At 66.4% G+C, this 22,506-nt stretch overlaps 2 protein-coding genes across 9 annotated transcripts; both read left to right on the top strand.

Annotated features, from left to right (window-relative positions):
* Nucleotides 1-5,364: 5,364 nt before the first annotated feature.
* LOC121059637 (signal transducer and activator of transcription 5B) lies at nucleotides 5,365-21,303 on the top strand. 8 transcript variants are annotated; one of them, XM_040536679.1, is made up of 19 exons: nucleotides 5,365-5,448; nucleotides 15,559-15,696; nucleotides 15,871-16,027; nucleotides 16,117-16,206; nucleotides 16,515-16,689; nucleotides 16,770-16,900; nucleotides 16,976-17,127; nucleotides 17,201-17,356; nucleotides 17,457-17,636; nucleotides 17,740-17,827; nucleotides 18,078-18,200; nucleotides 18,329-18,421; nucleotides 18,578-18,784; nucleotides 19,225-19,319; nucleotides 19,396-19,526; nucleotides 19,856-20,011; nucleotides 20,238-20,289; nucleotides 20,625-20,732; nucleotides 20,823-21,303. In XM_040536679.1, the coding sequence occupies exons 2-19, from the start codon at nucleotides 15,569-15,571 to the stop codon at nucleotides 20,947-20,949; spliced, it is 2,349 nt and encodes a 782-aa protein (XP_040392613.1). In that variant the 5' UTR covers nucleotides 5,365-5,448; nucleotides 15,559-15,568; the 3' UTR covers nucleotides 20,950-21,303. The 8 variants fall into 8 exon arrangements, with proteins under 8 accessions (XP_040392613.1, XP_040392609.1, XP_040392607.1 ...); XM_040536675.1 differs by having other exon boundaries at nucleotides 19,856-20,026; XM_040536673.1 differs by lacking the exon at nucleotides 5,365-5,448 and adding an exon at nucleotides 8,386-8,977 and having other exon boundaries at nucleotides 19,856-20,026.
* Nucleotides 12,083-18,932, top strand: LOC121059734 (collagen alpha-1(I) chain-like). The gene is made up of 2 exons (XM_040536883.1): nucleotides 12,083-14,680; nucleotides 18,921-18,932. Exon 1 carries the CDS (start codon nucleotides 12,093-12,095, stop codon nucleotides 13,068-13,070), a length of 978 nt encoding a protein of 325 aa, XP_040392817.1. The 5' UTR covers nucleotides 12,083-12,092; the 3' UTR covers nucleotides 13,071-14,680; nucleotides 18,921-18,932.
* Nucleotides 21,304-22,506: the final 1,203 nt, after the last annotated feature.

The following is a 22,506-nucleotide window of genomic DNA, read 5'->3' as shown; positions in this document are numbered from 1 at the left end:
GCAGCTGGCACGGGCTGGATGGGAAGAACCTCAAAGGATGACTAAGTCGGCGCTGCAGGAAATGGCCCCTTCCCAAGTGCATGTGTGCGTGAGGAGGCCCGAAAGAAATGAGAGCAGCCCGCAGGCTTCGCCCGCCGGAGTGGCCCCCGGTGCCGCAGCGGGGTCAGGCAGACCCCGAGCGTGGCACGCGGGGAGCTTTGGGACCATGGGAGCTGGGTGGGTGCGCGGGGAGAAACGGCAAGAAGGGGGGCTGCTGGCAATCGGTGGCACCGGGTCCCCGGGTCCCCAGGTCCTGCTGCACGGTGCAGGGGGCTGGGAGGAATCAGCTCTGACTCAGGGCTGGGGCGTGGGGACAGGACCGAGAGCGGTTCCAGTGCCGGGAAATCCGCACGGGGTGGGAAATGCCTGGGGCTCGCGGGGCACCGCAGGGTTCAGCCCCACTGCGGGGTTCTGCCTGCAGGTGGGTGCAGCCGGAGCAGCAGCACCCAGGGCAGCAGCACCCAGGGCAGCAGCACCCAAAGCAGCAGCACCCATAGCAGCAGCACCCGGGCACTGTGCCGGCAGCAGCGGGAGCCCGCGGTGCCAGCGCAGCCTCCCCGCGGCTGCGCCCTCGCCGAGCATTTTAAACCGAGGATGTTGGAGTGGGAAAGCACGAAGCTGTGACTAATTTGGGGATTCATCTGTTTTTCGTTACCCGGGCTGGATTATCACAGTGTATTTTTCTGGACTTAACGTCTCTGGGACCGGGTGGGAGCCCCGGCGGAGGCGAGGCCGCGCTCCTGGGTGAATCCTCCCGATGAGCACCGGGGTGCTGAGCAGGGGCTCAGCCTGCAGCTGCCCCAGTCGATGGCTTTTGTGCTTCAGAACATGAAGCCCTGCGCCGTGCACATCCCACAAGTGGTGCCGAGGGCTGCAGAGGAGCCTTGCTTACAAAACGTGCTGGGAGGGCTTTTGGGGAAGAGAGGGAAGGGCAGCAACCAGCCCCCTCGGGACCTCTCCAGCAGCTGCCTAAATAAATGCTTCCAGTCCTGAAAAATAATTAAGACCCTCGAGATGCCACTTAGAGGAGAAGGCCGCTGCGCTTGTGCTCCTCACGCTCGTGCTCCAAACAGAGGAGGCAGTAGAGGCAATTTTCTAGGAAATCAATTATGAAGCCCCGTGCTCCCTCTCTCCCCTGAATGCGCAGCATCACCCGGCATCCTGTTGAGCTCATCCGAGATGACAAAGCGCTCGGCCACAGCTCAGCCTGGACACCGTTTTCCTCCCAGATGCTCTTTGAGGCTTCCCGAGGGCCGTTGTGAGAGGTGCTGGGTGCTTTGCTGCACGGGGAGGGCTGGACACGACCTCCCCGGCCCTCTCCAAGGCGCCGCTGTGCCCTGTGCCATTGGGGATGCCGAAGCTCGTCCCCAGCACTACCTCTCCCGTCCGTGGGGTCTCACTGCTTGGCTCCCAGCCCCAAATGGCAGAGGTGGGAGCCGAGGGCTGGCCTCGCGCCCCAGGAGCCTCCCCTGCTGTTTGCAGGATCCGTCCTGCCGGGATGGATCCTGGAGAGCCTCCACCAGCGCAGCCGCAGGGCCGGGCTGGGGCCGCCCTCTCGCAACGCGCGGTGTGCCCGGTCCTGTCCTCCCTCCAGAAAGGAAAATTTCCCTCCTGTAACATTTTTGCCAGCCAGCTCAGTGTTTTCCCTGAGATTTCCTTTCATGTGATTTGATTCCATTGCCCTTTCGGGATAGAGGAACTCCGCTTTCTCTCCCATCGTTAATTTCTTCCTTTTTTTTTTTTTTCCCTACTAGAAAGGGGTGGAAGAAGTCAGAGGAGAGCGAACACACAGAGGTGCGTGTTCATCTCCCGGCCTTTCCATGTGCCTCGTGCCCTTCCTGAAGACCAGGAGCTGCTGCCCCAGGGCCCGTCCCTCGCTGGTGGTGCCGACGACCTTGATTTTCTCGGCCGGAGCAGCCAGTGCCTGGCTGACAGCGCTGGGAGGTTTCATGGGCCAGGGATTGTGAAAGCCGTTTGTCCGTGTGATGCAACTCGTGGAGTGGGAGCTTTCCTAGTAAAGGCAGAGAGGGCAGGGAGTGCAAGCCTTCTGCTGATTTCTTCTCTTTTCCTTTGTCTTAGCGGAAAAAAAAGTCCGTCTGCGGCTCACCGGGCTCCCGGCTCACCTCCCCACGACGTCTGGAGCACAGTGGGAGCGCTGGGGAAGGCGGCCAGGGCTGGCTGGCAGCAGCTCAGCAGCGATGTGTCAGCCCCGGGTGCAGGAGGTGCCTCCCCAGCGTAACCGAGCAGGCAAGGAAACACTTCAGTGCGAGCTGGGAGCACCCGGGGCTGCTGGCATTTGTCCCCCCCAGGCAGTAGCGTTAATTTTGGGATGCTCTGGGGACATTGCAGGGGGTAATGAGCCAAAAAGCAGCATTTTGCAGCTGGTTTTGGACGGAGCAGGTGCTGGGGTGGTGCCTGCTCGCTCTGCAGACGTTTATTTCTTGGATATTTTGGATGCTGCGAGTTGGGACTGGAGATTGGCTGCGGCTGGGGGTGTCAGCGTCGGCAGGAAAACCCAGCCCCAGGGCCTGGAGGCCGTGGAGGCCAGGGGAAGGCCGTGCCTTTGCTCACCAAAGCTGTGGCTGCAGGAAAAGAGAGTCCAGAGCATCCCACTGTGTTCCTGCTCCCACTGCTGCACTCCTTGGAAAGCGAGAGAAAGACTTAAGTACAAAAGCAACAGACAAAAAAAAAGTAATAATAATAATGCGGAGGTGAGAACATGGGGCCGTGCTCCTACATGATTGCAGAGCGATTTGCAATTGCTGGCTCATTAACCAGGCTGGTAACGATCCTGCCCCAACACTCCCACCACCGGAGCAAGGAGAGCAGAGCCCTTCTCTCCCGGCTTCCCTGCGGTGGCCGGTGCTGTGCCGGCCGTGCGCAGCCCTGAGCGCCCCGCTGAAGTTCCCTCCAGAGTTTTTTCAGGCCGCAGAAGATTAACTGGTAACGAAAGTGAAAGCCCAGGAGATCCCATGAGGCTGGCGAGAGCGCTCAAGCAGAAATGAGCACGGCACGTATTGCTTCCTGCCCCGCCACCGCTGTGCCGCGCAGCAGCCTGCCCTCCTGCCGGGGTGCCCCGTCGCCCTTGGGTGCCCCGTTGTGCTTGGGTTCCCCATTGCCCTTGGGTGCCCCATTGCCCTGAGTGCCCCATTTCCCCCGTTGCCTTTCCCCTGCCCTTGCTCCCATCCTCCTTGTCCCTCTGGTGCAAGAGGTTGCGGCAGGGCTGGGGACCTGCCGCTGGCCAAGGTGCGGAGCTCCTCCAGCCATGCCTGCGGTCCTCGTGGTGCCAGCCCCTGGGATTTGCAGCAAGAGAGGGCACTGCCATCATCCCAACAGGGTGGGCGAGCTCATTTCACATGGTGGGCCTGGTGCAATCGCCCCGTACTGCAGCAGCGAGGAGAGGACGCTGGGCACCGTGTCTTGGCAGAGCGGGTGCTCGGCGGGTGCTGAGAAACCCCGCAGACGCTGCCATGCAGGGCTGGCCTCCGGTCCTGCAGCAGCCCCAGCCTCGGCCACTGCCCAAACCCAACCGTGCTCTGCCGGGAGCTGCAGCTGCGGTGGCACTTGGGGACCGTGCTGTCCTCGTCAGTGCTGCATTTTGGGTTGCTCCTGTCTCCGGAGCTCCCTGGGCTGGCGCAGCCGCAGCTTTCCCTGCCGCTCAAGCAGCCCCGGCCCCGCGCTCCTGACACGGGGCAGCCCTCACGTGCTTGTCGCTGATTTACCAGAAATAAGGAAGTCTGCATAGCCAGTGGGATTTGGGGTGCTGGAGTTACTCATCCTGCATCTGAGCAGCGATTTCCTTTCTCACGTGCAAACCCTGCCACGGCCTCCCCGGCCCTGAAGGAGACCTGCTGGGGAGAGGCCCCGTGCGAGCAGGAAGCAGCCCAGGCCTGCAGGCAGCGGAGCACGAAGAAACCAGGCAGAAACCCTTCTTGGGGCAAAAGGCGGCGTCCCCAGCTCCGCCGCAGCCCCAAAACCAGCAGGATGCAGCGCGGAGGGGCCGGCTGGCACTGGCGGAGGGGAGAAGAGCCTGTCCTGCGGGCAGGGGTGGCGGCGAGGGGGATGCTGGAGACCAGTGCCCGGTGCTGCTGGGGGCTCCCCCGTTACGTGCTGGTGTTGGAGCAGATCCCCCAGTACAAGCATCCCGTGCCTGCTGCCAGATCCCACTGCTGGTGCAGGCCGGAGCCCATGCTCGGTACCATTTTGGGCTCCCCCCTGCCCAGCACCAAGCCCCGTACTGTTTGGGGCTCCCCTTGTACCCAGTGCCAATGCCCCAGGCTGGTTTTTTCTCCCCCTGCAGCCAGAACTAAAGCTCGCAGCTCCTTTGGTGCTGGTGCCAATGCCCAGTGCCCGGCGCTGTGCTGGTGCTGGCCCTGGTGCCGGTGTCTGTGCTGGTGCCCAGTGCTGGTGCCAGCACCCGGTGCCGGTACTCAGAGCCTGGTGCCAGTGCCGGGTACCGGTGCCAGTGCTCGGTGCCCAGTGCCAGTACCCGGTACCAGTGCCAGTGCCCAGTACAGCTGCTAGTCCCCAGTGCCTGGTACCAGTACTGGTGATACTGATGCCCAGATGCGGGTGCCCAGTGCCAGTGCCAACACCCAGTGCCCACTGCCCGAACCTGGTACCAGTACTGATGCCCAGTGCCGGTGCCCATTGCCGGTACCAATACCTGGTTCCCAGTGCCCGTGCTGGTACCCAGTACCAGTACTGGTGGTACTGATGCCTGGTGCCGGTGCCAACACCAAGCACCCAAACCTGGTACCAGTACTGATGCCTGGTGCTGGTACCTGGTGCCTGGTGCCCAGTGCCCAAACCTGGTACCGGTACTGATGCCCAGTGCTGGTACCCAGTGCCCGGTGCCTGGTGCCTGAACCTGGTACCAGTACCGACACCGGTGCCAGTGCCAATACCCAGTGCCCAGTGCCCAAACCTGGTACTGGTACCAATGCCCAGTGCTGGTTCCCAGTGCCCGGTTCCCGGTGTCCAAACCTGGTACCAGTACCGATACCCAGTGCCAGTGCCAACACCCCGTGCCCGGTGTCCAAACCCGATACCGGTACCAATACCGGTGCCAGTCCCCAACACTCAGTGCCCGGTGCCCAAACCCAGTACCGGTACCGATACCCGGTGCTGCTTCCCAGTACCAGTACCGACACCCGGTTCCCAACCCCCGTGCTGGAACCCGGTGCCCGGTGCCGGGGGTTGGGGGGGCGGGGGGGCGGCGGTGCCGGGCGGGGCGGTGCAGCGGCGGGGGCGGGCCGAGCGGGGCCGGGCCGGGCCGGGCGGCGGCGGGGGGGCGGCGCAGGCAGCGGCGGCGGCGGCGGCGGCGGCCGGAGGGGGCAGAGCGGCGGCGGAGCCGAGCGCCGGGAGCCGCCGGAGCCAGCGGAGCCGCAGCCGCCGCCGCGGCCGCAGGTAGGGGCGGGCGCGGGGCCGCCGAACGGGGCCGTGCCGAGCCGAGCCGGGCCGGGCCGGGCCCGCTTTCGCTTTCCGCGGCCGTAAACAGGGCGCGGGGGGCGGCCGGGCCGAGCCGTGCCGAGCCGAGCCGGGCCGGGCCGGGCCGTGCAGCGCCGCTCTCCCGGGGCCCCGGGGGGCGATGCGGGGGGGGGGGGCACCTGCGGCCGTGCCAAGGCGCCGTCGGGGGGTTCGGTGCTGTTCGGCTTTTTAAAATGTTGATTATTTTATTTTTATTATTTTTTTTCCTCCCCCCCCCCCCCCTCCTTTTGGTAAATATTTTGGCTGTTTCGTAACTCGCGGCGGCCAAACGCAACTTCGCGGCGGGGCCCGGCGCAGGGCCCTTGGCCTCGCTTTTTTCGACGGCGAATCGGGACCGGGAGCCCCGGCGGCGGCAGCGCCTGGCCCCCACCTTCCCCGGGCCCCCTCGGGTGCCCCCGGGCCCCCCCGGAGCCCGGCAGGTGCGGGCCGGGCCGGGCGCACGCCCCCGCGGGGGGCGCGGACTTTGCGCGGCCGCTGCGCGGAGCCCGGCGGGGGGCACGGCGCATCCCGGACCGGGGGGGGGACATGGAACTGGAGGGGGGGAAACGGGACCGAGGGGGGGACACGGCACCGGGGGGGGGGGGGGGGTGGAGCACACGGCACCGGGGGGGGGCCCGCCGTCTGCAAGGCTGGAGCCGCCGAGGACGCGGCGGTGCGGGAAGGGGCCGCTTGTCAGCGGCTGTGCCTCCGGGAGGCAACTCGGAAAGTGCTCAAATGATGTCCGGGGAGGTCGCGTGCGCCGTGCCCAGGAGAGCCTGGCACCCCTCCGGGCTGGGGGGGGTGGGGGACACGCGGGGCAGCCCCCTCCTGCTCTCCAGTGCTCGGGAGCGCGGCGGCGTGCCGCTGGGCAGAGCCGCAGCGGGATGGAAAATAAATCCCTCAGCCAAGATGGGAGCGGTGAGAGCGCCCTGGCGTGTGGCGCCCGGTGGCCTTTCACCCAACTCGTTTGCCGGCCGGCGTTAGCGGCAGGGCTAATTACGACCCCTCGGGAGGGAGAGCCACCTGTCAGATAGGATATAGGAGCTGTCAGGGCCCTGCATGGGTCCGGCCAGCCGGCGGGCCCGTGCCAGGCAGGGCTCTCCGGGTGCTCCTGGCCACGCTGCAGGGCCCCGGGGTGCCAGCACCCAGCCCTGGGTGAGGGCTCGTCCCCGGGGGCATGGCCCGGCTCAGGCACCTCCGCCTGATCTGCTGACGGCGGTAACACCTCTGATGGCAGCGCGGAGCTGGGGCCGTTGGCTCATGAGAGCTTGCAGTCAGAGCCCCACACGCCCCACCTTGCTCAGGAGAGCCCCACGGCTCGGGGAGGGGAGGTGTCCCCCGGCAATTTGCCCGTGGGTTCTTGGCTGTCATCGCTGGGCCATGCTGCGGCATGGCACGACCGAAGCATGGCATGGGGCAACAGGGCTCACCCGGGGCAGGACATGGGCTCAGAAAGTCCCCAGGAGCCTGTGGAGCACCTGGGGCTTTTGGAGGACGGCGACTGGAGCAGAGCTGCGGTGCTGCCCGGCCCCCGTGCTCTGGGGGAACGTGGGTTAAACCCCAACACGCCGTCAGCTCTTGGCGACGTCCTTGGGAAGCCCGGAGGATGCAAGCAGGCGTGCTTCTCGCCAGCAGCATGCCGTGGGCTATGCTGGTGCAGCAGGACACCCCTGGCCCCCCTGCCAGCCCTGCACCTCCAGCAGAGCTCGTGGCTGCAGCGCGGAGCTGTGCAAGCCCTGGAGCTGGATCCTGCACGGGGCATCTGGTGCGGGGTGGTTGCAGAGCCTGGCCCGTGCCACGGGGACCGGGGAAGCAGCCTGGCCTCATGCACCAGCACAGCAATCCTTACCTGGTGGTGCTGGAAGGGTGCTTGGGGCCCGGCGCCTCGCTCTGGGGTCAGGAGGCGAAGGTTTTAGGGGCGTCTGCTTCACGCACCCATGGGGGAGCTGCAGCAAGCTCTGGGGCTCCCAAAGCCGGCAGGATCCCAGCCTGACTTGCTTTGGCTCCCGAGTGCCTGACACGAGGGTGGAGCCCCTCGCCGTGGGCTGTGCAACCATCCCTGGAGCTCGGGGCTTGCCCCCAGCGCCGGGGAGGCGACTGGCCATGCTGTGCTGCACAACATGGGAGGAGGAGCTCCCGTTGAGACCGAGAGGCGTCAACAGCCTGACCCTGGGGGAGCCCACGCTGGAAACAGGGAGCGATGGGCTGCTGTCGCCACCGTCGCATTTCAGGGCTTTTCCTATGGTGTGGCCCCTCGGGGGGTGCCTGGCCCCCCAGCAGTTGTCTCTGGAGCTGCGTCACCAGCTTCAATGCGCCTGCCTTGTCCCTCTGCAGCACGACGCCGGTGCCTCGGGGGGGGATGTGGCCCCACCAGGGATGCTCGCCCGAGCGCTCGGGGCCGGGGAGCAGCCGCCGGGGATGCTCTGCGCCGTGAGTGACACGGAGCCGCTGCAGGGACCTTCCCCTCACGCTGCAGGGGAAGTGCTGACTCCGAACAGGCTGTGAGGTCTTCGCCGTGGGGTTTCCCAGCTCTCTCTCGAGTGATAGCAAAACCCAGATACCCTGCTCGCGAAAAATCCCTGCTCCTTGTACTCCTGCCCCGCGTGGGCGGCCAGGCGGTGAGCGGTGACTGTGCCGTGCTGCGTACAGTAAAGCGGCCCCGTCAGCTGGGAAATGACTTTTTGCTCTGCAAGGAATTACTGTAAGCCTTCGAGGGGCCTCGCAGCAGTCCCCGGGCACGGCAGGAAGGTGGAGTGGGGGTGCCTGCATTGCGGGGGCACCGTCCCCTTGGCTGAGGGGCTCCCGGGGGTGCTGGTGCCGCTCCTGGCTCCCCCCCAGCCGGGCTGGGGGTCAGGGCTGGGCTCTGGCCCCGGAGGCTGTGCCGGCTGCTGGCTGGGCTCAGCCTGCCCCGGGGCTCCAGCACGCTCCAGGAGGAGCAGCCTCGACAGCTGTAATGTTTCTGTGGCGTGCCTTTCCTTTCATGGGGTGTCTATTTTGCAACCCCCAAGTGTTTTGATCCCGGGAGGAAGGGGGGCGGGGGTGTTCACCCTGGCACCGCGTGTCCGGTGCAGGGATCCAAGCTGTGCCGGGCATGCCCCGTATTTTACATGCAGCAACAGTTCTAGCAACATCTGCTGGCTGATAAAAGGTACGTTTGCCGTGAACTGCTTCTCCCTGCCGCGTTGGGAAATGTCGAGGGGGAGGCACACATGTGAACACGGCTTCCTGGCCGATAGGGGTGAGCCGAGTTGCTGATAAAGCAGAATCCACCCATCTAGCTGCACCAGAGGGGCCGGGAGCGCCGGCTGCCTGCAGAAGGGCGTGCTTCTCGCCCCGGGGCGCGCTCTCCACGCAGCCCGGGAGCGATGCGCGGCCTCCTGGCTCCGCACCGGGGCTCTGGCGGCTGGGATGCCGCAGCCGGTCCGTGACATGGTCACGACGCTGCTCCCCATTTTTGAAGCGGTCGCTGGTGAGTTTTGCAATCTCCATTTCTCGCTGTGACTTCGCGTCTTCCTCTCGTTGCCATACGTAGAGGCCGGGCTCCGGCAGGGCTCTGCCTGGGGAGGGAATTGGGGAAAAGGCTGGTGCTCGGCCGGGGCTGGAAGCGCCTGCGCGGCCCCGGCGGCTGAGTGCCCCTGTCTGGCTTTGTGTTCCTCCGCCTGCAAAGCTTTTACAGGGAAAAGAGGCAGGTCTCGCTTGCGGCACATCGCAGCCCCTCGCCTGGGTTAAAACACAGCTGTAAAACGATCCCTGGCCTAGCTGTTGTTCAAACGCAGCCCTGGCGCTTTGGGGCTCGACGGCACAGCTGCCTCGGCCCCGGCACGCTCCTTTTATAAACCCATTCGTCACCTAGGCCTCTTAGAAATGTTTAGGTGGGGGATTTGCGGCGCAGCCCGCGCTCACGTGGCAAGTGTCACTGCCGAACTCGGGGCTGTGGTGCCCCCGGGTGCTGCTCCCGCTGGCAGAGCAGGCGCTGCCGTCCCACAGAGCGCCGCCGGCTCCAGCTCCTGGGCTGTGTTTTGCCCCCTGAACGCTGCCGGGGGGGTCACGCTGCCCTGCCCGCACCCCCAGCAGGAGCCACAGCATGGCATGGGCAGGACCCGGCTGGTTTTTGATCCCTGTGTTTGTGGCGTCGCATCCCCACGGTGCCGCTCCGCGGGGTGGCTGGGGCGTGCGCCGGGCACTGGGAGCGTGAAGGCAAACGTTGAGCTCTGCCACCACCGTGGGAGGGACCCGCCAGCCCCGGGGTGCTGCTAGGAATGAGATTTTGTTGCCTCAAACATCCGTGTTTTGGCTTTTTGTTCCCATTCTGACAAGTTCCCTCTGCTCCCGGCTTCCCTGGGTGTTTGCACGCCCCCTCCTCCTGCAGCGAGGTTTGCTCTGCCTCCCTGCCTGCTCTGCTGCCCCGCTCCGAGAGCATCTCCCTGCGGGGCTGCGTTGTGCCACCTGCACCTCAGCTCCTAAAAACTCCCCAAAAAAACCCCAAAGTGCCTGCCCGGTGTGCTGCGGCAGGGCGGGAAGCCTCGGCATGCATGCACTGACAGCAGGCAGTTTTTCTCCTGACCGGGCACGCAAATTGGCTGCTCGTCTGCACCCAAGGGAGCCCAGATGCTGCCAGCTGCGCCGGGACCCCCGGGGGAGGCAGAGGGGGGGGGGTCACTGCGGGTCCCCCGGCGGTGGCTCCCACACGTCTTCCCCCTGGGATGGAGCGGGGCTGCCGGTGCCTGCGCTGCCCCGTCTGGGCTCCGCGCTGCAAATCCCGCTTGGCAGGTAACTGGATTAGCCCGATTGTGCGCGCTCGCTGAGGCATGGCAGATAAAATGAAATTGTGTCTCCAGCCCCAAATCGGGACTAATTCGACGCTGCAATGAGCTTAATCCTCGCGTCCTTCCGATCAGCCCGGCCCTCCCGGGCTTGTGCTGGGTCTGGGCAGGAATTAGCGGCGTGCCCGGGGCTGGGGGGGGTGAGGGGGGGGCGCGGGTCCCAGGTGGCTGCGTCCGGTCCCCTCTGTGCCAGCAGGGGCTGGCACCGTGTCCGACGGGTGCTGCATCCCGAGCCGCTGCCTTCCCGAGGTGCAGGGCAGGGCTGGGGTCCTCGCCGTCGTGCTGAGCTTTCAGTGCGTCGGGGAAAATATCGTGCTCCGTCAGACGTGCGGGGTTGGGGTGAGCCGGGGGCGGGGTGGCCGGGGGCTGCTCCTGCAGCACGCAGGAGCGGTCGTCTCTCGGCCCCTGGATTCGAGGGATTTCACCGGGATTTCGTCGGGTATTTCGGTGGTTTTGTTATTACGCAGGTTTCTGGGCCTTTGTGGTCGTGAGGGAAAATCTGCAGAGGGGAGCCACGCGTTCCCGAAGGCTTCAAATGCCAGAGGGCAAATCAAACCCAACGCTGGTGGCTCGTAGTAATGTCACCTGAAGGCAGTCCCTGCTGCCATCCTGAGTCACTGGCTGTGGGTTTTTGGGTGGCAGCGCTGCTCCCTGCCCATGCTGAGGCTGCGCAGGGGACGTGGGGCGCTGCCACCTACGTGCGCGGCCAGCTTCTACCCCTGGACAGCGTCAGGCCGTGTTTGGGGTTTCCTTGTTCCTGTCGGAGCTCAAGTTCTCCATTTTGGCTCCCAAAGCCGCCGGCCCACGGGGCCGCTGCCGGATGGGAGAGCCCGGAGCGGGCAGCACGCCTCCGCCCGCCGGCTGCTGGGCCCTCGGCCCTGCCCCGGGGAGGAAATAGTGAATTTTCAGAGCCTCGTCCGTGAGCCCCGAGTTCCCCTGCCCCAGCACGGACGGTTTCCAGCGTGGGCTGCAGGCTCGTGGCGGGCAGGGCACCGACCTTGATGCTGCCAGGGCCGAGCCCTCGGCCGCCGCCGCTCTGGTGCACGAGGCGACCAGAAGCCATCAAAGCGCCGCGCTTCTAGAAGGAGCTCGCCTCCTGCGCCCGGCGCTGCCTCCACCTCTCGACCGAAAGCTGGAAACCACATGCAGGCGTAGAAGGGGCGAGCCGCGCCAATTCCAGCGCCGGCTGCCCTCCACGCTGGCCCCAGCGCAGCCCGGTGCTCGCTGGGGAGCTTGGAGCGGGCAGGGGGGGCCGGGGGCCGCTCTCTGGCGGCTTTGCCCCGGTGCCGTGCGCCGGGGGAGGCGCGGGGCCGCGAGCGGAGCCGTGGGGCGCAGGTGAGTCCAAGCCCTCCATCCCTCCCGCATCCCTCCCACACCAGTCCTCCGGGTCCTTCCCTGGCTGCCCTCAGGGTGTGGGGGCACCGGGGGGGTGGGGGGGCTCAGCCCCACGGGGAGAGGCCGTGCCCCGCTGCGGGGTTAAGGATCAGGGGGCGCCGGCCCCGTGCCCCCGGCCGCACCATGCAGGCGGCAGCGGAGGAAGCTGCCGGAGCCCGGCGCTGCCCGACTGCGCAGGCAGCTGACATTTTGGAAGGAAATAGCTGCTCTCGGCTCCTTCCTGTAGCTCGCAGCCTGCGAAACGGCCGCAACGGGAGCCCGGCTGCGCTGGCAGCGCCTGCCCGGAGCCGTGGCCGGGCTGCCCCCGGGGAGGGGGGGGCCGCAGCGGGCAGAGCAGCGCTGACCCCCGGTGAGTACGGCCGTGGGATGGGCACCCAGCCGGTGCTGCTGGTCTGGTGCTGTGGGGGAACCGAGCACCGTACCCGGGGGCTCATCTACCCCCCACCAAAGCCATGTGTGGGGAGGCCGTGGCACGGCTGCCCGTGGGCTCCGGGCCCCTTTGGGTGCGTGCCGAGCCCTTCGTGTCCCCTCCGGGCAGGGCAGGACGTGGTGCGCAGCGGCCACGTGCGAGGCGAGGGGGCTGAGCTGGGGCAGCCCCAGGGGGGTCGAGCCAATAGGGGCTGCCCCAGGGGGCTCCGTGCATCCCCCGGGCACACGTGTGGCATGCAGGGGACGAGCGATTGTCTGCAAGGGGGGTCGGGAGGGGACTGGAGCCCATCCATGTGCCGAGCAGCCACTGTCGGCTGCCAGCGTTACCGTTCCCAGGGCCTGGCTGGAGGCTGGGGGCTGGATCCTGCCCCAGAGGGGAGCCAGCATGGGGCTGCCATCTCGGGGGGATGCGGGTTCCCATCCGGCGGGGGCAGGCGTGATGCCCCCAGGGCAGGACCAGAGACCCCCCCCACCCCCGGCAGCACCAACCCTGCGGGGAGCGCAGGGTCCGGCCCTGCGGCCGCCAGCGAGGCCGGCTCTGACCTGGAAGCGATCGTGGGCTCCCGGAGGTGCCGAGAAACCACGTGTCCGTGTGTTTACTGCGGCGGGCGCAGGGCTGCTACGTGCCGGCGGGACGGAGCCGGCGCCGCGGCTGCACCGCCGGTGGGGCCCCGCGCTCCCTGCCGGGAAGGAAGCTGCACCCAGAACCCCCCCTCTGCGGGGCCGGGGGAGCGCCAGGCAAAGGGCAGTGCGGGAGCCACGGCGGCAGAGGGGCTGCACGGGGCAGGCGTGTGTGGGGGGTGTAGCCAGAGCCCTTTGGTGGGGCCCCCCCAGGGCTTTAGCTGGCTCTGCGGGGTGCAGAAAGGGAGCTGGGGCTGCATTCGGTGGCGGTGTCGGGGTGAGGGCAGGGGGTGAACCTGGGTTGTGAGCTGAGTGTCAGGAGTGTGCCATGGCTGTGCCACGAGCGTCCCGCGAGCATCCCGTGGCTGTGTGCCCCCAGCATCCCACGGCTGTGCCACGAGCATCCCATAGCTTTGCGCCATAAGCATCCCATAAGCATCCCATGGCTCAGCCCGAGCCGGCTCGCTGGGGCGAGCAGCAGCCCCTGGGTGCAGGCCCTGGGGCAGGAGCTGCCCACGGCGGGGCTTTGCCGTGCTCGCCGCGCACGGGAACGCGCTGCCGCCAGCCTCGCCCTGTGAGACATTTCCCTCCTTTTGTCTGCTCGCCCGTGGGCTCTGGCTTTCCTGCAGCACGCGATCCGGAGCTGGCCGCCAGCCTGCCGCTGTGTCTGGGAGACTCCGGGGCTGCCAAGGGGGGCTTTGGCCATAGCCCGGCCCCGCTGCTGCCCTACAAGGGTCCCTTGGCCACCTGCTATCCCCCAGGGTGCTCCCGCACCCCTCCGTGCATTCCTTCCCGTGTCACCACCTTTAGCCCGCTGGGAAACCTCTTTTAGGTGAATTTCGCCCATTTTGCAGCCAGTTTGGCAACGCCGATGGGGCAGCGGGGCCACTGGATGCTGAAGCATCGTCCACATCTCCCATCCTTCTCTTCACGGGCATCCCCTGCCCGAGCTGTCCCCTCGGGGGCTGCCGTCCCCGTCCCCGACCCTTGTCCAGCCGCCGTGCGTGCAGCCTCGCAGGCGCTAAGTCACTGACGAGCAAGTCGCTGTGGCTTGTTGAGTTGCTGCTGGTTAACCGAGCTGCGGTAATGGGTGGGATTATAGCTCGCTGCCAGCACTAAGTACATGCAAAGCAGCTTAAAACCACTGCAATTACCCGTCTCTTGCAATTGTTCGAACGTGCATGTGGCCGGTTGCTGCAGCTGGCCCCGGGTGCTGCTCGGGGAGGACGGTGCTGGTCCTGGGTCCGGCCGAGGCACCGATTGCTCACGGCTTTGCCCATGCGATGCAGGAGCGTGGGGCTGCTGGCAAAGCACGGCGCCTCGGCTGCGGCGTGGTCACGCCGCAGGCTCGGGATGCTCTGCGGGGTGGGGATGCCCTTTGCGGGGCTTGCTGTGCCTTTTGGGATCGTGCTGAAGCCGTGGCCGGCTCTCGTGGCGGAGAAGCTCCGCTCGTGACGACGGGGGCTGGCGCCGTGCCGGCTGCGGGCGCGCTCCGGGCACCCTGCGGCTCCCCGGGGAGGTTTGCCAGCCTGCGGGTGAGGCACGGGAGACCAAAATGAGCCGCTCGGAGAAACGCCTGCGGATGCATTGGTGGTGCTTTTCGGCACATAGCGAGTGTGTCAGAGCCCGTCACGAGTGCTTTTCGGGGCCATCCTCGCCGTCCTGCCGCTCCCCTCGCCAGCGCTGGCGTGCCGCTGGCTCGGTTTGCGCCCGGCCGTTCCCAGCAGCAATATTCACAGCTCCTGCTCCAAGGCCACAGCCTTTTGTCCGCCCTGATGGCGAGCTGACCGCAGCGGCAGAGCAATACTTGTTGCTTAACAACACGGTGAAGTGGAATAGGAAGCGTTCTGCTGCTGTACGCTGGGAATACATCACCCCGTTTCGATAGGAGGAGCAGCGTTTGGGTTTTGTCCGTGCTGATGTTCCTGCGCTGGGCTTGGGCTGCTCCCGGGGTTTCATCCATTCCTGGCGCAGTAAAAAAAAACCATTCCTGGCGTTCCCTGCAGCTCCGCCAGCAGCAGCGTTTTCCATCAGGGCCTCTTATCAATTGTTCGCAATTGCTGACTGCCCGTACGCATCCTGCTGTCGGCCTTCCCCCTTTCCCTATCCCTCGTCGCTTTCAGTTTTTATTGCCTCCCCCAGGTCCTCCTTACCAGAAGGATTTCTAACTCAGCGCCTTTTCCGTGAATGTGGAAATGTTCCTTGCTTTTTATAGGGGAAAAAATCATTTATAGCCAACTGGGTTATTGTTCCTCTTCCTGTGCATGGGGCAGGGTGTGGAGGAAAGCTCTGGCTTTTCAGAGGTGCCGTCTCCCTGCTGCGTTCGGGGTGTGTGTGGCTGCCCCATGATGACCCAAGGAGCAGTGGGGATGCCAGGCTCACCCCAAAAGGCGCTTTGTAAAGCCCCACGCTGTGGTGCTGGGGCGCGGGGTGGGCGGCTGTGATCCTATGTGACCATGGGGGCTGCTCCTGCCCGGCCGGTGCTGGGGCTCCTCTCCAGCCCCCCCATCCCTCCTCGCTTCCCTGGCCGTGCGCCCGCGGTGCTGCAAAGGGAAACCACGGCTGCGTGGCGTGGCCGAGGCAGCAGAGCTTTGGCAGCAGAGCTCTCCGAGGGCTTTCCCTAGAAAATAGCGGGTAGCACGCAGCCGGGGTCCCCCTGTCCCCTTGCGGTGACTCTGGCAGCGCTCGGTGCCGGAGGAGCCGGGAAGCTCCTGTAAATCTGGGGGGTGCTCGGTGCCGGGGCCCCCCCGCGTGATGCCCACCCGCCGCGTGTCCCCGGCAGGTGGTGAGCCATGGCGGTGTGGATCCAGGCGCAGCAGCTCCAGGGCGAAGCCCTGCGGCAGATGCAGGCGCTCTACGGGCAGCACTTCCCCATCGAGGTGCGGCACTACCTGTCGCAGTGGATCGAGAGCCAGGCATGGTAGGTCGGGGGGGTGCCCGTCCCCGCGGGACCTGCTGCCCCCCACCCCGCCACCAGCCTCGGCAGCATCCGTGCCGTGGGGGGGGTCCCCGCTGTGCCGAGCCCCCCCCGTGGGGCCGGGCTGGCCTGATGCCATCGCTCTGTGTGTCCCCCTCCCCCCCCCCTCCTCTCAAGGGACTCCATCGACCTCGACAACCCCCAGGAGAACGTGAAGGCGACGCAGCTGCTGGAGGGGCTGATCCAGGAGCTGCAGAAGAAGGCGGATCACCAAGTGGGTGAAGACGGCTTCCTGCTGAAGATCAAGCTGGGGCACTATGCCACGCAGCTGCAGGCGAGTTGGGGGGGGGCTGCGGCGGGTGGGGGCCGGGGCGGGGGGGGGTCCTTGCCCCACGCCTGGCTCAAGTTTTGTCTCCCGTGCAGAACACGTACGACCGGTGCCCCATGGAGCTGGTGCGCTGCATCCGGCACATCCTCTACCACGAGCAGAGGCTGGTGCGGGAGGCGAACAACGTGAGTGGGGGCTGAGGGGCATCACCATTTGGGGGGGGGGGGGGAGGACATGGGTCCTGCAGGGTGGGGGGGTGCTGGGGGTCTCCGTCACCTGGGCTGTGGGAGCAGCCCTGAGGCAGGGGGTGCTCAGCACCCAGGTGGGGTGGGGAGGGTCCCCATTGCCCCCCAGCTCCCAGGTGGGCTGGGGAGGGTCCCCATTGCCCCCCAGCACCCAGGTAGGGTGGGGAGGGTCCCCATTGCCCCCCAGCACCCAGGTGGGGTGGGGAGGGTCTCCCAACCCGTGCTGAGCGCTGGCGGTGCCTGTGCAGAGCCCCTCGCCGGCCGGCTCCCTGGTGGACGCCATGTCGCAGAAGCACCTGCAGATCAACCAGACCTTCGAGGAGCTGCGGCTCATCACGCAGGACTCGGAGAACGAGCTCAAGAAGCTGCAGCAGACGCAGGAGTACTTCATCATCCAGTACCAGGAGAACATGCGCCTCCAAGGTGGCTGGGGGGACCAGGGAGGGGACGCGGGGATCCGGGCGCTGGCGGTGCTGGCCCTGACGCTGCGCCCCGTCCCCCAGCCCAGTTCTCCCAGCTCTCCCAGCTGGGTCCCCAGGAGCGCCTGTCGCGGGAGACGACGCTGCAGCAGAAGAAGGCGTCGCTGGAGGCTTGGCTGCACCGGGAGGCCCAGACACTACAGCAGTACCGCGTGGTGAGTGCCGGGGGACCGTCCCCGTGCCGGCTGTGCCGCCGTCCCCGCGCCCCGTGACACCGTGCCGCCTCGCAGGAGCTGGCCGAGAAGCACCAGAAGACGCTGCAGCTGCTGCGCAAGCAGCAAACGACCATCCTGGACGACGAGCTGATCCAGTGGAAGCGCCGGCAGCAGCTGGCGGGGAACGGGGGTCCCCCCGAGGGCACCCTGGACGTGCTGCAGACCTGGTGGGTGCGCCGGGGGGGGCGGGCGGGGTGCTGAGCCCTTGCACGGCGGGTGCTGAGCCTCGCTGCCCCCCAGGTGCGAGAAGCTGGCGGAGATCATCTGGCAGAACCGGCAGCAGATCCGCCGGGCCGAGCACTTGTGCCAGCAGCTGCCCATCCCCGGCCCCGTGGAGGAGATGCTGTCGGAGCTGAACGGCACCATCACCGACATCATCTCTGCCCTGGTCACCAGGTAGAGGCGGCCTCGACGTGGGCTCAGGGGGATTTGGGGGGCCCGGTTGGGGGCCTTGGGCTTCTGTGCCCGCCTGCCCCTGACCCCCGTGCCCCCCCAGCACCTTCATCATCGAGAAGCAGCCCCCCCAGGTGCTGAAGACGCAGACCAAGTTCGCGGCCACCGTGCGGCTCCTGGTGGGGGGGAAGCTGAACGTGCACATGAACCCCCCCCAGGTGAAGGCCACCATCATCAGCGAGCAGCAAGCCAAGGCCCTGCTGAAGAACGAGAGCACCCGCAAGTAATGCCCGGGGTGGGGGGAGGCTGGGGGGGCTGAAGCAGGACACGGTGGGGGGCTGCCCCCCATCCTGGTGGTCCCCCTGACCCCGTGTGTTCCCACGCAGTGAGAGCAGTGGGGAGATCCTCAACAACTGCTGCGTGATGGAGTATCACCAGGCCACCGGCACGCTCAGCGCCCACTTCCGCAACATGGTGAGAGCCCCCCCGCCCCCCTGTCCCAGCGCTCACCCTGTCTCGTGTCCCCTCGTGTCCCCATCTGCTCCATGTCCCCCTGCGATCACCCTTTGTGTTGCCAACCCTGCTGTGTTCACAGGTCATGTCCCCAGCTGTCCTGTGCTCCCCTTCCATGTGCTCGCCCCTCGTGCCCCCAGCTATGCCCTGTCCCCCTGTGTCCCCCAACTGTCCCTTGTCCCCCCCGTGCTCACCCCTTGTGTCCCTGCAGTCCCTGAAGCGGATCAAGCGCTCAGACCGCCGCGGTGCTGAGTCGGTGACGGAGGAGAAGTTCACCATCCTCTTCGAGTCGCAGTTCAGCGTTGGTGGCAACGAGCTGGTCTTCCAGGTGAAGGTAAAGCCACCAGCGAGCTGCGGGGCACCGCGCTCACGCTGTGGGGCCGGGCTCGGGCTATGGGGCAGCCGCGGTGCCCCACGTCCCATCCCACCTCAGCCCCGTCCCGTCGTCCTTCCTCCTGGCAGACGCTGTCCCTGCCCGTGGTGGTGATCGTGCACGGCAGCCAGGACAACAACGCCACGGCCACCGTGCTCTGGGACAACGCCTTTGCGGAGCCTGTGAGTGCCACCACCCGTGGGGGGGACCAGAGGGGCTCCGTATCCCCCCGGGGGGCTGCGGGAGGGAGCAGGGCTCGTCTGGTGGGGCCGTGCTCGGGGCTGGATGGTGGCAGGGGGCAGCGCTTCGTGCTGACCCTGCGCCGTGTCCCCCCCCAGGGCCGCGTCCCCTTCGCGGTGCCTGACAAAGTGCAGTGGCCGCAGCTCTGCGAGGCGCTCAACATGAAGTTCAAGGCGGAGGTGCAGAGCAGCCGCGGGCTGACGAAGGAGAACTTGGTGTTCCTGGCGCAGAAGCTCTTCAACAGTACCAGCTCCCACCTGGAGGATTACAGCAGCACCACGGTGTCCTGGTCCCAGTTCAACCGGGTGAGGGGGGCGGCTCGGCGCTGGGAGGGCCGGGGAGCCCCGGGGTGCTGCCGTGTGCCGGGACCGGGGCTCTGCTACGCCCACGGTGCCAGCGCTTGTGCCGAGGGATAGGATGGGGCATGTTCCTCCCAAGGAGCTGGGTTTTGTCGGGGTGGTGCAAAACCCAAACAGGAGCCAGCTGCAGCGGGGCGGAAGGCTTTGCCTTCCGTGCTTGGAAGGGTATGGGGGGCTGGAGCTGTGCTCTGCGCCCTCGGGGAGGCATTGCTGGTGTTCCCCCGGGGCTGGGCCGTGTGGCTGGGCACTGGTACAAGGCCAACTGGTGCCTGGCTTCGCAGCCTCAGCCTCCATGCCATGGGCCAGGTCTCCGTGTGTGCTTGTGCTGTTTAACAGCAGCTACACGGCTGGAGACGAGAGCGCTCATTCTCTGGGCATTTCAACAGGAAAACCTGCCCGGGAGGAACTACACCTTCTGGCAGTGGTTCGACGGCGTGATGGAGGTGCTGAAGAAGCACTTGAAGCCGCACTGGAACGACGGGTAAGAGCCCTCCCGCCCCGCGTGTGCCGCCCCACGCGCGCCCGCCCGCCCGCCCTGACGCCCTCACTCTGCCTAGGGCCATTCTGGGCTTCGTGAACAAGCAGCAGGCGCACGACCTGCTCATCAACAAGCCCGACGGCACCTTCCTCCTGCGCTTCAGCGACTCGGAGATCGGCGGCATCACCATCGCGTGGAAGTTCGACTCCGGTGAGCGCAGCCCTCGAGCCCCCCCGTGCTTGGCTTTCCCAGTTTGGGGACCGAAGTGTCCCCATCCGTGGGGCTCGTGGTGTTCCTTCGGCACCTACGTGTGTCCCCTCGGTGCCAGCACCATCACCACGAGGCACACGGTGCCCCTGTGAGGAAAAACCTGCCCCCAGGTCCCGTTAGCTCCTGCCTGGTCCTGCGTTCTGGCGAGCTGCGCCTCGTCCCTAAATGTTATAGGAAGGATAAAGCGCAGGAAACTGGGATTTTCTGGACTGGTTTCGCCGTCACGGCGAGCCCTGGGCGTCACCGCGGTCCTCGCTCTTGTTTTCCAGCTGAGAGGATGTTCTGGAACCTGATGCCTTTCACCACCAGGGACTTCTCCATCCGCTCCCTGGCCGACCGCCTCGGGGACCTCAGTTACCTCATCTACGTGTTCCCCGACCGGCCCAAGGACGAGGTCTTCTCCAAGTACTACACGCCGGTTCTCTGTGAGTCCACGCCAGGTAGCGCTGCCCCTTCACCCCTCACGCATCCCTCTCTGTGCATCCTACCGGGGGGGAGAGCCTGGGCTTGCCAGCACCCCCTGCCCTGGGCCACATCCAGCCCGGGGGGGCCCTGCAGCTGGCCGTGCCGTGAGCCCCCAGCCCCTCCGCAGGCTTGCAGCACGTGCCTCCTGCTCTGAGGCTCAGCACTGCCTTTTTTTTTTCCCTCTAGCTAAAGCCGTGGATGGGTACGTGAAGCCACAGATCAAGCAAGTAGTGCCAGAGTAAGTACGAGGCTGCGCGGTGCCGCGGGATCATCCCCGGGGAGCCAGCTCGGGTGCTTTGCATCCCTGCCCTCCCAGCCCTAGGGGTGTGACCGTGTCAGTGCTGGGGGGCGAGGAGAGCACGGTGCGGTGCCGTGGCCAAGCAAGGGCTGCTGTGCCCCCCCCCCCCCCCAAAAAAAAGACCGAATTCCCCCCGGCCAGCAGGGTTGGGACCTCGTTGGTTGCTGTTTTTTATGGGGACAGGGATAGGGTTTGGGGTCCGGGTGCCTGCCAGGAGGTGGGTGAAATTCCCGGGACGTATCCACGTCCCAGCCCGTGCCACCTCGTCCCCGTAGGTTTGTCAGCGCATCAGGCGACGCTGCCCCCGGGGGGGCCACCTACATGGACCAGGCTCCTTCGCCCGCCGTCTGCTCCCAGCCCCATTACAACATGTACGCCCAGAAGTAGGTATCGGGTCCCTCGTCCGTCCCCCCCCCCCCCCCTTCCAGCAGCCTGTCCCCGACCCCAAACCTCACCCCCCTGGCCTCCCGCAGCCCCGACGCCGTGCTGGACCCCGAGGGCGACTTCGACCTCGACGACACCATGGACGTGGCCAGGCACGTGGAGGAGCTGCTGCGGCGCCCCATGGACAGTCAGTGGATCCCCCACGCCCAGTCGTGACCGCCGGGCGTCCCGGCCCCACTCCGGCCCCCCCCCGGCACTGTGGGGACTGTGCTGTGTTCGTGTCTCTGTGCCCAGCTGGGGGGGGGGGTTCAGGCGGCGATGGAGGGGGAGGTTCTCGCCCCCAGAGATTTGCTCTGTGCTGTCTAGAAACGCAGGGTGGTGTCCGGCTCTTTGGTGTTTATGCCCTTGTATAAAAGGCAGCGGATTTGTCGCATGTTTTTTTTTTTTCCCTCCCCCCCCCCCTCTATGTTCCTTTTCAAAAAGGCCCAGCTTTGGCTTTCCGCTTCTGCGAGCACCGGCCCCTGGAGCTGCCCCGCTTCCCGTAGCCTGTGTGTCGTCCCACCCCCCCCACCCCCCCAAAAAAAATGTGGGGCTACTCGGGGCGGGGGGGCCCGGGGGGGGCCCGGATTCGCTTTGTGCAGTCGTCACCAAGAATGTACATGTGCGCGTTGGTGTTTTTATCTCCTTGACTCTGTTCCCCAAGGGAGGGGGGAGCGTGGGGCGGGAGGGGGGGGGATATGGCCCATGCTGGCGCTCTGCGCCATCGGGGGTCCCCTCCCGGACCTCGTCTCCTCCTCTGGCCCCCCCCCAAGGATTTTGGCAGCCCCCCCCCCCCCCCCCTCCGGCTCCCGGTCCCGCCGTGTCCCCCTCTGGCCCCTCCGGCACCAGCGCAGCGAGGGGGGGGCAGAGCGGGAGGGGAACCGGAGCGAGGGTGGCAGGGATGGGCATGGGGTGGCAGGGGGGGGGGTTGAGGGGGGGCAGGATAGGAGCCCTCCGATTCCCCCCCCCCCCCCCCCGCCGCCTCGTCCCATCCGTGTCCCCAAAACTCCGGTTGCCTGGCGATGTTATTTTTCTACCACAGAGTAAATAAAGCACGGAATATTTTTGTAACACAAAAGCTCTGGGTTTCACGTGTGTCTTGGGAGGGGGGGCGCAGCCCCCTGCCCTAATAAATTTGTTTTTTTTGGGGGGGGGGGCGAAGGAGCCCTTTTCCTGCACCCCCTTGGGTCGGGCAGCATGGGTGCCCCCTGCTCCATCCCCCAGGTGAGGGTATGGGGGGGGGGGCTGGGGGGCATTTTCCCGGGGGCAAAGCAAAGCAAAACGAATTGCAGTATTTTATTATTTTTTAAAGCAAAGGAGCCGTTTCTTGCCAAGGTTTGGAGGGCGGGAGGGGTTTGCTTTTGTTTTTTTATCCGCGATTTATTTCTCTGCCTGCGTTGGGGGGTTTGGGGGGGGGGGGAGCAGGGCCTTGCGGGAGGCTGGGGCCGGGGCTGTGCCTTTTTTTTTTTTTAAATTTTACTTTATTTTTTAATTTGTAGAAAGGAGCGAACAAAAGGAAATAAACCCCGTAATTTAACGCGGAGGCGGAGCCGCCCTGCGCTCATTTCCCCGCGGGGGGGGCGCTCAGCGGGCGGGACCGGTCGCGCTCATTGCCCGTCATTTCTGCCGGAGCCGGAAAACACCGGGGAGGGGGGGGGACGGACCCGGTGCTAACGGGTCCGGTACGGGGCGGGGGGGGGGGGGGTGGGGGAGAAAGGACAGCGAAAAGGGGCG

This window comes from Cygnus olor, chromosome 25 (assembly GCF_009769625.2).
Source record: "Cygnus olor isolate bCygOlo1 chromosome 25, bCygOlo1.pri.v2, whole genome shotgun sequence".
Classification (NCBI taxonomy): domain Eukaryota; kingdom Metazoa; phylum Chordata; class Aves; order Anseriformes; family Anatidae; genus Cygnus; species Cygnus olor.
Note: the sequence above shows the minus strand (reverse complement) of the source record. Positions and strands in the feature narration are given on the sequence as shown.